The sequence below is a fragment of the Cuculus canorus genome, chromosome 3 (assembly GCF_017976375.1).
Source record: "Cuculus canorus isolate bCucCan1 chromosome 3, bCucCan1.pri, whole genome shotgun sequence".
NCBI classification, from domain to species: domain Eukaryota; kingdom Metazoa; phylum Chordata; class Aves; order Cuculiformes; family Cuculidae; genus Cuculus; species Cuculus canorus.
Window position 1 is genome coordinate 57,596,722 of NC_071403.1, and position 13,732 is coordinate 57,610,453.

The 13,732-nt window shown below is 40.5% G+C and overlaps 1 protein-coding gene across 2 annotated transcripts in view; it reads right to left on the reverse strand.

Moving 5' to 3' along the window:
• Positions 1-558: 558 nt before the first annotated feature.
• The window catches only part of RPS6KA2 (ribosomal protein S6 kinase A2), a 288,113-nt gene continuing 274,939 nt past the window's right edge, over positions 559-13,732 (reverse strand). For both annotated transcript variants that reach the window (XM_054063331.1, XM_009557727.2), the window contains 4 exons: positions 9,621-9,697; positions 7,133-7,250; positions 5,840-5,977; positions 559-5,413 (listed from right to left, as the gene is read on the reverse strand). In XM_054063331.1, the coding sequence (XP_053919306.1) occupies positions 5,288-5,413; positions 5,840-5,977; positions 7,133-7,250; positions 9,621-9,697 (459 nt within the window). In that variant the 3' untranslated portion in view covers positions 559-5,287. The remainder of the gene's footprint in view (positions 5,414-5,839; positions 5,978-7,132; positions 7,251-9,620; positions 9,698-13,732) is intronic.

Consider the following 13,732-nt stretch of genomic DNA (forward strand, 5'->3'; position numbering starts at 1 on the left):
TTTTTGCTATGCGTATCTTAAGATACAGCTTCAAAACACCTGAATGAAAATAATTTTCTGGTGAACGCTGTCTCCTTTTCTGCTATAGTAATCTGCTTTACCTTCCATGTTTATCTGCCTTACTCCTACTAGGGATCTAGAAAAAACAGATCAGAGATTTCCTCTATAAAGATGGGTTATTTCAAAACAAACATCAGGGTTTTTTCCTGCCCTCTTTATGAAGTCAGTGGTGGCATAAATACATGCAGCCAACATTGTTTCCTCATGGCATGTCATCTGCAATCTATGCCTCCTGGTTATGGGGAGTTTATATGAAGTTGTGGCGAATTTTCAGAAGCCTGGACTTGTCCTCCTACTCTGTGCACACAGCTTGGCTTTGGAAACCTGCTACTGTGCTAACAGCCCATCCTTTATCACCCTGACTCTGAGCTACACCTGGACTCATCTCAGCATAACTCAGAAACAGAGGGACAGAGGTGACACTAAAGTTGTGGCCACACCGATGAGTTGATAGTGCTGCAGGCAAAAAAAGACACTGTTGCTCTCCTGCTGTCCCCAGCCACTTATTCTGACGCACAAACATTTGCTTTGCCCTGTGGTGACCTGGATAAGGGAGGTGCGAAAGGACAAATGAGCAGCTGAGGTCAAGAGAAAGTTACTGCCTGCCTTTTTTTAGCATCAGCACATGCATATGCTGGCATAAACTCTGTGGACCAGTGGCATAAGAAATCCTTGTGGCACTCGTTCTAGGGGCTGATCCAAGCCCTGGCATAATTCGTATCAGAGGGATACAGCAATTGCCATACTTGACCAAGATCCAGATGTACTCGGATATACCAGAGCTGGGTACAAGTTATTAGAGAGAGCGTTGCACTACACAAGCAAAATCAGCCTGTCCCTTAAAGATTTGCATACTGATTTCTAATAGAATCTGGCTTAGAAATCTAAGCCAAAAGATTTATTGTCTCTTTCAAAAAACTCAGTCCTCAGAGAAGAGTCCCAGCATCACATGCAGAGTCAGGTGAAGCACAGGGACACACAATCTGTACTTTTAAGAGCCTGACATGCAATGGTGCGTCACAATGTCATGTCACATAAGATGTCCTTTCTTCAGCTCTCGCTGCTTAGGCTGTTCCAGGATCTGGAACTGCTGCTCAAGATAATCTGAAATCTGTTGTCAGAAGGTTATTTTTTACAGATGTAGAGATTAATTACAAAGTGTCTGTGAGGGTCACTTGTGGTTTGCTGAAAAAGTCAGGCTTTATTAATTCTCTCTATTGTTAAAATTTACTTAAAAAAATCAAATGGATGTTAAAGAAGTGAAAATTAATGGGGGCCAGGGGTCAGCTCTTCCTCTGAGCAGTATCTTACACATCTTTGCTATATACACCAGCTGTGGTACTGTATAGGAATCGGGCAACTCTTCCTGTTGCATCAGAACCATTTGTCTCCTTCAAAGTCATGAAGCTGCAGAGATGGGCCCCAGCTTTGCAAAATGTGGGGAGATGCCTCCTCCCTGCTAGGCAGACTCAAGTGGCTCTCCAGACGAACTGGTTATGTCTGAGACAGATACACGTTAATATGCTTTGAGCAATCATTGCTTTGCACACCTTGGTGGTTCAGAAATGTAACTATACTACCTGTAATAGCCTAAGGCACTAGGTCACTTTGTGGACTAATAACCTGCAAGATGGTACGATCTAATTAAAAATGATTTTTAGACTTTCAGGAGTTAAATGTAATGTGTAGTAAAAATATGTGGATAGAGACAGAGAGAGACTAAACATTTTTCAGTTAAGTTTTCTCCTAGAAAGCATAAATGCTTATTGCTGAACTATACTGTGGTATATATATACTGAACCATACTTTGTCTCTGAAAAGGAGATGCTGATATAGAAGCAGTCATAGCAGTAATTAGGCCATGGCTATACATCTTCACCTGTATCCAGGTGGGATGCGGGACATGGTGGGTGCTATCAGTCCAAAACAGTGACTGCCAATGGTGCATTGCTCCCCCTCTGCCAGGACTGACTGTCCCTTGAATTTCCTGACAGAGACTCTTGTATTTCTAACCAAGTGAGCTGGATCAGCAAGACTGACAGTGGAAAGAGTTTAATTGGAGCCATCTTGACTGAAACAGGTCAGATAACCCTCAGAAAAGCACTTCCCACGGCTAGTCTGGGGAGGGGGGTCTGGTCTGCCTTGGGGGGTGCATGGGGATGCACAGCTGCAACAGAGGGGAGGCTGGACAGGACAGCTTCTGCCATGGATGGGCACAGCTGCCAATGCACACCCAGAGTAACCACTACTGTTCTGAATTACAGACTTTCAAGAACTCCACAGACAACTCTTCTGAGTATCACTTCAAGCACTGACTACACTTGTATTCTCACTTAGACAAGCTGGGACGGCATGTTTTTTTGTGTATGTATTTACATATACACACACTTGTGCATACATCTGGATGCACTGCCAACAAAATCTTAGTAAGCAAACCCCATTATATATAATTAATAGGCTTATAGAGTAATTAATAAGCATTGACATGTATCATTCTGTACATGGCACAAACCTTGTATGGTTAGTAGGGTGATAGCTGATGGGTTAGAAGGAGCTAAATCAGGAAGATATTTAAACCATTAAACTTTGGGAAGAGTAGGATCCTGTAAGCTTGGCCTACAATAATATTCACATGAAAAATGCTCACAGAATTAAGACTGAGTACATCAAGAGGGAATTAGATTGTTTCCAATGGCTGTGAAGAGAAAGCAAACAGAAGCAATGAAAGATGACCAGGAAATTCCCAGAGGAGAGAACAATAGTACATAACATTTACAACAGTCTTTCTGCCCATATACAATACAATTACACTGGGACTCCCAAAAATCCAGCTCTCCCTCCAAGTTGCCCTTAGCATCCCTGTGCCCACCTTGCCTTGTTACAGGATAGAAGTTAGTTCCAGGGAAACATGGCCTGGCCAGAACATTTCTGCATCAGCCAGGATATCCCCTGTCTGTAGACTCACCTCACAGTGTGCTGCTAGCAGAAATATATGAGTCTTAACATCTAACCAGAGAAAAAGTGTCAAGGCAGCAAAAAGCTGATACTGAGCACAGTTTAGCCAGAGAAGAGAATAGAATGAGGGATGCTGTGTATACAACCATAGAAACACACGTGCATGTGTTTGCATGCACCAGTCCAAGCCAATTCAGCCACTGCGTGAAGTTTCACAGCATTGTTTATTCTAGAAAAGAGAAAGGCTTCAAGGAGAGCTGCTTTGCAACATTCCTCTGTGCACAGCACATAAACCTGAACATTAAATATCAGTTTAAATTATTAAGAATAAATTTAAATTTAAAAATAGAATAATGCAAACAAACAAAGTTCAGTCAACATGGGAACAGAGACAGTTTTGGGAAGCATAGTGCTATAGCAAATGCAACTCCTGTTCCTTTGGACGTTTTGAGGCAATTTAACTGGTAATTCCAGTTCAGTGCTGAGATGCACATACTACCCAGCAAGGAAAAATTACCATCTCTAGCATATGAAGCTCCATGTTCACATTTTTCTTTTTTCCCCCCATCACAACAGAAAAAAAAAAGCCAACATAGCACATTAGCTTTTCCCACAAAGCTTCTGAGGTCACAAAATTTACCTGGAAAACAAAAATGAACAAAAGCAGTACAAAGAATCCTAGTCAGCTTGTGACCACCGTAAGCCAAGGAAAAGAATCAAAAAACACTTCACATCCAGCACCCATAAACCTTCCTCACTTTCTTTGAAATCAGGGAATGAGACAAAAGGTCCATTTTGCTGAGACCATTTCAACAGTGTTTTCTTTCCATGAACCTGGAAAATCTAGGTATTAGGGCACAGAACTTTTGTTTTATATGTATATAAATACACATGTACATATTTATATAAATATAAAAGCAGAGCATCCTCCTGATTTTCCTCATAATTTATCATTATTAAAGCTTGTAACAGGTGAACTCCTCAGAAGTGGGCACTCTCTGCACACACGCAGCACAAAGAGTTCAGCTCTGCTAGAGCAGAATAGCCAGGCAGGGATATGAAATGTTGGATGACTGAGGCAGATTTGAGTAAGCAGCCAGGGAAGGGCAGGGATCAATGACTGGAAATGGCCTCGCTTGCTCCAGATTGTCACTGTGGCCTGCCAGAGCCAGTGTCCATGAGAAGACTTGGTGACAGCGTGGGAGGATGGCTGCACCGACCCACCCAGCCTTTCACCAACCCAGTTACCCACCCTCCTTCTGTACCAGCCACTGAAGTCCCTTGCTTTTAAAGGGAGTCGTGATTTGCCTCCTAAGCACGTGCACAGTAGTTCTCTTCGGCAGTACTCCCCACTACATTGCCATAAGTCTTTTTGCCTTCTGTCCTCAAAGTCACCCATGCCGTTCCCTGCCTCTGCTCAGTTTCCTAGCTCCCCCATCCTCCCAAACCTCATGCTTGCTGGTGGAGACTAAACATCTTTCCCCACCCTGATTCACAGGCTTGTACTCACACTATATTATGTGAATGCTTTCCCACAGTCTCATAAGACGAAATAATCTCCTCAGAGGACTAAGTTTCTCAGAGATTTTCTGCTCTTGTAGACCTCCAAATAATTCAGAGCTGGTAGCATGTGCTCCTTGAGCAGTGTTGACTTCATTCCATAGAGGGCAGGTGCAAAATGCAAAAGATTTTTTGCTATCAGAAGGTATTTTTACCACTGACAGCTCTCTCTCCTTCATGTTATATAGCACTTGTTTCAAGTAAGGTATTACTCATGTGCCTCTGCAGCCTTCACTCTTCCTGGGATGAATGGAGATCAGTAGATGTCTACGCATGATCCGCCAAACCACTTTCTCATGATGCATCCTGAAACAGCTGAAAACATTCAAACCCGACTGTGTCCTTCATAGAAAAAAGTGCTTTTCTTGAGAAACAAAATGAAAACAGTGTTCCTACGGAACATCTTAAGGACTCAAAAATAGTATTTCCTAGGGTGAGAAGGATGGAACACCTACTTTATTTGGCTTTATCTCAGTAAGGAAACAGAGCTACTGGCAAAATTGGCACATCTTTGTGAAGTTGTTAAACTTGGGACCCTGGCTGGAATGTAAAAGAAATGATGGAGCAAAGGAAAACTTTGCCTTATGCTGGGCCTCTGCTAGTTCTGGCGATTTCATGTGCAGGTTGTCCAAAAAAGTTCTTCTAGCCAAGTAAAGGTGAATATCGCAAATAATAAAATGTGGGTTTTCAAAGAGGCCTTTTCAGGGTTCTGCTACAACCTGGTAGAGGTAAGTCTTTTCATGCCTCGTCGCTGAGCCAGACTGGAGGACAATACAGGTTCCAGCCTCGGTGCCTGAGGTGCTCGGTTTAAAGCAAAGTAAGTGGCTGCCATTGCACCCTGGAAAACAGAGAAAGAGAAAACAATTTTTTTTTTCTTCTCAGAAAGAGAAAATGCTGGGCTGAAATTCAGTTCTTTGAAGCTTTTCCCCTCTTTTTCCCTCTCAGTCCCCTGAAAAAATTAATGTGCATGGATGATTTCCATGAAATGATAACATGTTTAGGCTGGCAGACAGCTGGTGTGTCACTGATTCAAAACGGTGGGGAGCATTATGTACACAGAGTCCCACCAGGTCATTACAGTGCAGTTGAAAGTTAAAAATGTTGATCAGGTGACAGATCAAAAATCTTTACTGTTAACACAGTGCCATATTAAATGTGGCCTCTGTGGCAAATAATCTTCCCAATTCCTCTATCACTTTCCAGAATATTTACAAAAATGGTGGCTCATTCTGCAAGGAAGGAAGAGGAGGGGGGCAGGGCGTACCTTCACCAGGTGAACATCTTGTCTACTAAGTTGGTTTTGAGACAGATACTCCCTGTTCACTATCCACGGATGTCTTAGGACTTGGACTGCTGTGAGGCGCTGGTGAGGGTCTACATGAAGCATCTTTGACACAATGTCCTGGGTTTAAGAGGGAAAAAACAGTGAAAGGGAAAAAGTAATTAACAGCAGTGCAGATTTTACTAAGATCTTCCCAGTGGCAGTGTCATCTCTGGCATGTCCTATGGTGAGAAGGATGCACTCTAGATATGCTTTGTAATTTTTAAATATAAAGTCTGATCTTAAGAATTTTTGGCTGTAATGTTCCACTCTCAGTTGATAATCCAGTCAAAAGATAATGTGGAGGGTATTTGTCTTATTGAGTGAGTGTTAATTACTGGTGACCTTGCAGGGGTGATGAACTCCACCTAGAGAAGATGCCATCTCCTCACTGACTCCAAAGCATGCTTCCAAGAGAAGCCTAGAATAGAAATCTAATGCTCAGGTGGCTAAAATTCAATGACATTGATTCTACCACATCTGAACATTTTAATTTCAAAACTAGACATATGATAAAAAATCCACTGCGAGGTGGATTGGCACACAGGTGTTGGCAGCAGGATGATTATGTTACTAGGATTGCTTGCAGTTTTGTAGTGAAATGTATCAATATCCTTCCATTGTGTACTACCAGTTGCTAAAACTGAAATCTCTTGCAGGAATTTCTAAATCCTGTCAAAGTTTCTGCATAATGTCAGGAAACCGGAAGCTTGCCAGCTTTCCTGCCCATCTAGCTGATTTATAGACCAGTGTACAACATCATGCCCCAAAGTCTTGGCACCAGGTGAATTTTATCTCCTAGGGTTTCCATACTTTGTGATAGATGGGAAACATAAACTGTGAACTGTGCTGGAGCTAAGAATGCTAGTTTGTAAACTGCCTGGTCTAAATTTGAGGAGCAAAATGATAATTCACATATAGGCCATGAATTTGTGGCATTGACTACCCTGCATTTCTTTTAAAAGTTCAGTTGCACAAAAGAGTTCTGCACTATTTTGATGTTAAGAGGATTCACAATTGATGGCGCTATATTATGCCTTAGTTTAATTAAATAAACTACCAAAATTCCTAACACACTACTTCATGCAGAGTGGTAGAAACATAAAGCAAGATTTTGTTTCATAATGTAGTAGGAAATGACTCCTCTGACTATCTCTTTTTTTAAGTTTGTTACAATTTCAGACTGCAAACCCTTTTCAGAGAACAAGAAAAAAATCCAAGACAGTGTTTACTGACCTTTGCATTATCAGATACTGAATCCCAGTTTCCTCCTGTAAGTGCATATTTGCCACTGCCAATCCTTGCCAGAATTTCTTCCGGGGTGTCATCTGGTCCATTTGCAAAAGGAGTGAATCTATTTCAAAAAAGAGAAAAAAATACAGTGTAATTTGCAACTATATGATTTCTAGGGTCAAATGCTAACTGCCACCGATTACAACAGGAATTTGGTTCCAGAATGAGCCACCAACATTGCTGCTTTATTTTCATCCAAACTATACAGTCATGTCATTCCTAACATTAAATTATTCTGCAAAAGAAAAGATTTAATTCCTTATTTTTTAAAATTTTTCTCATTTTTTAGGAAATAAATATTCTTTTTAAAACATAAACAGGTTTTTACCTCTTTAATTGTTTTAACTCTGCTTTATTGCCAATAGAAGTACCTTGATAATGGCACAAAAGGATAAAAACAATAAAGGAAAAAAGTTAGGATCTGAAACAGAAAAAAGGAAAAGAAAAAAGGAAAAGAAAAAAGAACCCTTTATAACCTATTTTGCAATGCTTTGTCAACCATAATGTGCAAGTCTGTTGGGCAAAACAAATGCAACCTGCAATACGTTACTTCCTGACCTAACCAGCCAGAAATTGCTAGTCACATGCACTCAGCTTTAAAAAAATAGTGTTATATGCACTGGGCAGACTTTCTGTCTTCATAAAGTGACAAGTGGTAAGATTTTTGTGGCTAACTAAAATTTACTGGGCCAATTTTTACTCTGGAATTCTGAACAGCTGTGTAGGTTTAGAAAAAGCGACTATTTGGGATTTTTATACTTTTCCTTCTATCTGTCTTGTCTCTTCTGAAAGCTTGCCAGAGTGGTTTTTAGATTGCTAAACAGTTGGTTTGGCCACAGCTTCCTATCCCACCTGGTTTCAAACAGCACACTCAATTCCTCACATGCAATTTCCAGTTTTCAAAAACATGCCAGATTTCAGCCCAAAGGATACATAATATTATTTCAATCAGTAACTATCAAGAGGGATGCACTAAGAGTTAAGGAAGGGCTAAAACTCCAAAGTCGGTCACTACCTGCATTAACAGGATCCAAAGCTTGTGCTCTAGACCTGGGTATCTGAACCCTCTCTGCCTGTAATGATGATGGGAGGAGAGTAAAATCCTGGCTGCAAATAATAATCAAGTACTACCCTCTGGTGAGAAAGAACAAGACCATCCCTAAAAGCAGTAGTGGCACCTAAAAAAAGCAGCATTTCCCAGCTGTTTTTATTACTCTTATTTTCTTTTATGAGTCCAGAAAAAGTGAGATACAAGTGAATAGCACCTGTTGGCAAATTTAACATCCACTAATTTGTGCAATTTGTATTTCAGATTCAAACATATTTGGGTTTTTTTCACATTTAAAAAAGAAGCGTTTTGAATATAATTGGCTAAACAAATGTGATGGTGGGTAATGTGCTGATTTTATTTTACTGATCCTGGTTCTGTATTTCTGCAAATCTATAGCATTAGCCAAGCAGAAACAGGTTTTTGGAGATCCCAGCAGATCTCCCCAGATGTCCCCAGAGATCCCAGGCACAAATAGCAGAAAAGTAAGGTCCGACTCTTTGTCTTCTGTATAAATCTATGTATGAACCCAGGCTTCTTCCCACAGCTTAATGATCATGTAGTAGATTAAAAAGCTGTGAGAGGTCACTGAAAAGTTTCAAACTGCACTTAGGGACAATAAATGTACACATATTGTACTCTGAGAAAAGAAATTCAGGGGTCTAATAACTCTAGACTGGGTTTGCCCACTGTTTCCTATTCACCCTAGCACATCTTATTCCTATAATTTACTACTTATTCCGATCTGTCTCTTCCTCTGCATTTTCTTGTGTAAATATTTAACTTTAGCCAATTTAGGGGTATTTTTGCCAAGTATCCCTAAAAGTTTCTGCTGATCTGTTCATTTATTTTTTGTCTTTTCTGCAGCATATTTTTTCAATTAGCTACTGAAAACTATGTTTGAGTGGATTTTTTTTAGCCTTTAAAAATGCCCAGATACCTTGGTAACAACAACATTACATGAAAAATGAAGGTGAAGATAATAAATGCATTAATAGAAATGAATGAATGAATACCTCTTACAGATAAGGCAAACACGATATGGCTCTTCATACTCCTATGCTCCCTTCCTAGTGTAAAACTTTGACACTGCTTAAATGGTGAGTGAGCTTTTTAGGAGTCTACGTCTCAGTGCACATTTACGGGCACAGCCTGTTAAAAACCTAAACAACCTATGAAGTGTCAAAGACATTTATGTTTTCTGGAAAAATTTATACTAATTCTAGGTCTTGGCATCTACTTTCTTGCCTTACATAATGAAGCACATTTCTTAAAGGAGGCCAGACAGTTTGCTGTCTCTATACGTGACCCCTTTCTGGCTTGATCAGTGCTAAGTGCTGAGCCCACTGGAGAATCCTGCTCTAGAAAAATCTCTTCACTCACCCTGCCAACATGGTATACAGTAGGATCCCCAAGCTCCAGATGTCACAGGCTGCATCATAACCTTGGCGCTTAAGGACCTATATGAAGGAAAGAGAAAGACAAAAATGAGTTAATCTGCATTCCTGGATTTTTAGCTTCTGATCTTCAAAAAGCACTAATTAGTGTTTGCATCTGCTGACATTCCCAGGGCTTAACCCCATATCTGGCTTGAACAGGTGGCCGCCTCAGGATAAAAATATTAATTAGTAGTGTTGAGCAAGGTGAAACCCAGGCTGGAGTGAGCTGGTTAGTGTTCAAGCCCAGCACATGTCACCTCTGCAGAGAAAGAGATGAATGAAGTTTGTTGGAGGCTCTGGTACCCTCTCTGACCACACAGCAAATCAGAGCAACATTTCAGTGTTCTAAAATGTTTCTTAAGAAAAGCTCATTGCTACTTTGAAACATATCCTCTTTAACTCTTAAAGGTTACCAAGAACACTGTAGATACAACAAGGGTAGGACTGAGTGACAGTGATAAGCAGGTATAAGTTCTGTTTGGATTTGGTACAAGAAATGGACACATACTAATGCATATCCAATGTCAGACTAGTAAAGATGCATAACAACTGCAGAGAACGCTAAAAGGCTTATTCTTATCTTATACCTCTGTAAAGAAAAGTGGGTACATTTAGGCTGCACTTAACAGACATCAGGCTAAAACTTGATCTCTTTTTCTTACAAGGAAAACAAGACTCAGCAGAGGTCTGATCAATAGGTTCAGTATTGGTAGAGGAGGGTGAGTTACAGCTGTAAGGGTAAAATCTAGATTTCATTTATGCTAGTGCATACTAGAAGAAACACCTCTTTGAGTCAGTGCAGGTCCAAGTGAAAGTGAAATAACCAACTGAGGCACCATTGCTGAGATAAGGGAAAGAACTTTGTTTCTATTTGGCTCAGAAAAGCTCAGGGATCACTTCCAGATCTTCCACTTGCTCTAGAAGCAAATTACCGTGTTTTTTATTCAGTTCTGACACACAAGGAGAGTTTTGTTCCCATCTGATGGATCAGCAGGTACACTAATTTTTTGCAAAGCACATGAGGAAGGAATGTACAAATTCAGCAAGTCTTTCTCTGATCTGCAGCAGGAGTGATTTCAGTTACTTGAAGCCTGGTACAGGAAAGACCAAGCACTGCTAGAGGAAATGTTGCCTCAACAGATTTTACAAATGATGAGTGGCAAAGCAACCATCTGCCAGGTATGCTACTGTGCAAACATTTGCTACCTGGAGAAAAAAATGGAGAAAAAGCTGCATTTTCTCCTGTTGACCAAGCTGATAAAATCATGTTTCTGCCTCTTTCTCCTGCACATCATATGTATGCTCTCTGGCTGTTTTATTTGTTATTTATTGTGTATTTATGTACTTATTTTTATTTCTGTAGAACCTGCATTCATTCTCTCTCTTTTAATGTTAATTTTTATGGGAGAAACTGCTTTGCTTTTTTACAAACTCATTTGCTTCTTGCTTCATGAGTGGCTCAAATATTTATCCAACCCTCTTTTATTTCTAGAGACTTTAGCTTATTGGATTAAAAATTTTTTGAATACAGAATTTTCTCAGTTGTGATGCAAGCAGCGGTGTGTATAGGTATGAAAACCCATACATTTTCATTGCAATTACACAGACCCAAAATGATGGGCAGGTGTCGCTGTGTGCTATCATTCAGTTTGCAGGAATGCTGCTAGGTAATGGGGACATTCACTCTGTCCCAGAGTCTAGGGAAAGCCTTCCTGGCAATTAGTTTTTATCAAGAGCAATGTCACTCCATGGATAACAACAGAATCTAGCAAGAGTATTAGTTAGTGTCACTGCTATTTGGAAAATGTCTCCAGGAGGTCTGTGCAACTGTGGTTAAAGCAAGAACCCTGAGCTGGCAGGAGCAAGTGTGGAAAATGTTGGCCAAAAGATTAGTGTTCGATTTTGGGGGGCAGATATTATCAAAGAGTAACAGGTGTGTGTCTTAGAAATAAATCAGTCAGGTGAAAGATGCAGAGGTGTCCTGCTTTTATAGGTGCTGGGGAATTTATCATCCGTGAAGTGGTTTAGGTCACCTTGAGAATTTGGTGGGATCTGAGATACAGGCATGAGTTGGTTCTTAGTGCCACACGTGGCAGGGTGTTGTGGCGATATGGAATAAACTTCCCCTGACTTCATCCAGTTCTGATAATGGTTCAAAGTATTTCTCCAATCCCTTTTTATTTTTACAGACTTTCACTTATGGGATTAACGATGTTATGAATAAAGGGTTTTCTCAGTTGTGACACAGGCAGGGATGTGTATGGGTATGAAAGCTAATAATCTCATAATTCCAAATGCCAAAACAGTAGTTCTTCACAGATTTTGGAGGAACATTGCAGGATGAAATATTTTTACTTTATCCAAAAAGGGCCCTACTGCATCCGTAAGGAAACAGCCAGCTGTTCCCTCCTGATCCAGCCTCGCTCTTGGCTCCCTGCACACAACATGAGTCGCACTAGGTGGCAGCATGCCTCTTTCTCTCCCAGCACCTTCGTCTTTGCTCACCTTCTCGTTTAAGCCTCAAATTAAATGTTTCCAAAATAAATGGAGATCCAAGTGGGCAAACATGTCCTCCTTCCTCTGCCACTCTCCTCTCGTGCCATCAGCTCCGTTGACTTTCTGCTGCCTTGTTTATTTTCATGGGGGTATGACAGGTGTCCCAGTGGGGCTCAGACAGGGAATGTGAAAGTAAAGGCTAGGCTGGAGGGCAGCATTATATCACAGGTATAATGTAAAAGCACTTAAGGCTTTATGTAAGCTCTCTGCTGCTTCTGGTAATGTTTCAATTAATCTCCAATGTTTCCTGCATTAGCAGGATCCATCTTACTCATCACAAACGTCTGGGAGCATGATTTCTGCTTTCAATTTAAATCAAAAGAGTCTGATCTGAAGCTACATTGGGCTGGCAGTGTTTGTGATTACAGACAGTATACAAAATAGCCCAATATGAAAAATAGCTGTCCCTATTTTAAGTGCATTGTATCCTGGAGAAAATATGAGGGCTTTAAATCTTGCAAATAGGTTTATTTTTTGGTTTAGAAATTGATCTGCTGTGGTGCCACAGAACTTTTTTAATGTATGTTGATAAATTTAAAACCAGCTCATTCTAGCTTCTAAAATGAAACCCAAACCAAACAGCAATAAAATAATAAACCAATCTGTCTTGGCATTGGAAGATTTTTTTGCTGAGAAAGTTCTGCTTTGAATTTGTACTGCCCCGGCAATGGTCTCAATTTAACACATTCACCTTCTGATGCTGGAAAGTTGTGATTCCTGTAACTTTTGGCATCACAAAAAGACCCTGAATGGAAAGGTCATCCCATTTTTCTCTTCTTCAGTTACATACCACACGGATGAACATTGGATAGAGGAGAGTTAAGGGAAAGAAAAGATTGCTGAATGATGTCAACTGAGACGCAGTGGTATTTGACAGCAGAGGACAGAAGTAGTATTGAAGGGCAATAGTTTTGTATTTTCTTATAAGGAACATAACAAGCAGAAGAAAACACACATTTGAAGTTGTGTATTACAAATACTAAAATTACTGATAAGCATCCCTCCAAGGAATGGACAATTACCCAGGAAATTAACCTCTTGCTCCTTCATCAGAAGGAAGTAGCTATGAACATCTCAAGGGTCAGAAACAGCAAACAGCAGAAACCAAATATCTGTTAACCCAAACCTACTCCTGTGAGGCTGCCTGAAAGGGACAGCACTTGCAAGTGATGCAGAGCCACCTCTCACAGTGTTTGGGGCAAGCTGTTTGGTCTTCCTCCATTTCCTTGTCTTTAAAAGTGGGAAAGCAGCCCTTTCCTTCATCCTCTAGAATGGGGGATTGGTACTAGGAAAGCCCAAGAGGAGGGATGTTTCTTTAGCTCAATAAAGTCAACAATAAAGATCCCACTGACTTCGGAGTGGTAAGAATTTCAGGTATGGGTCTTCTTTTGAGTCTTATTCCTGACCTCAACATTTCCTTATTAAGCCTTATCCCGTTTTGATGCAGTGCACTAGAGGGGATGCAGTCTGAGCAGATAAAGCTAGAGAAAAAAAAACGTA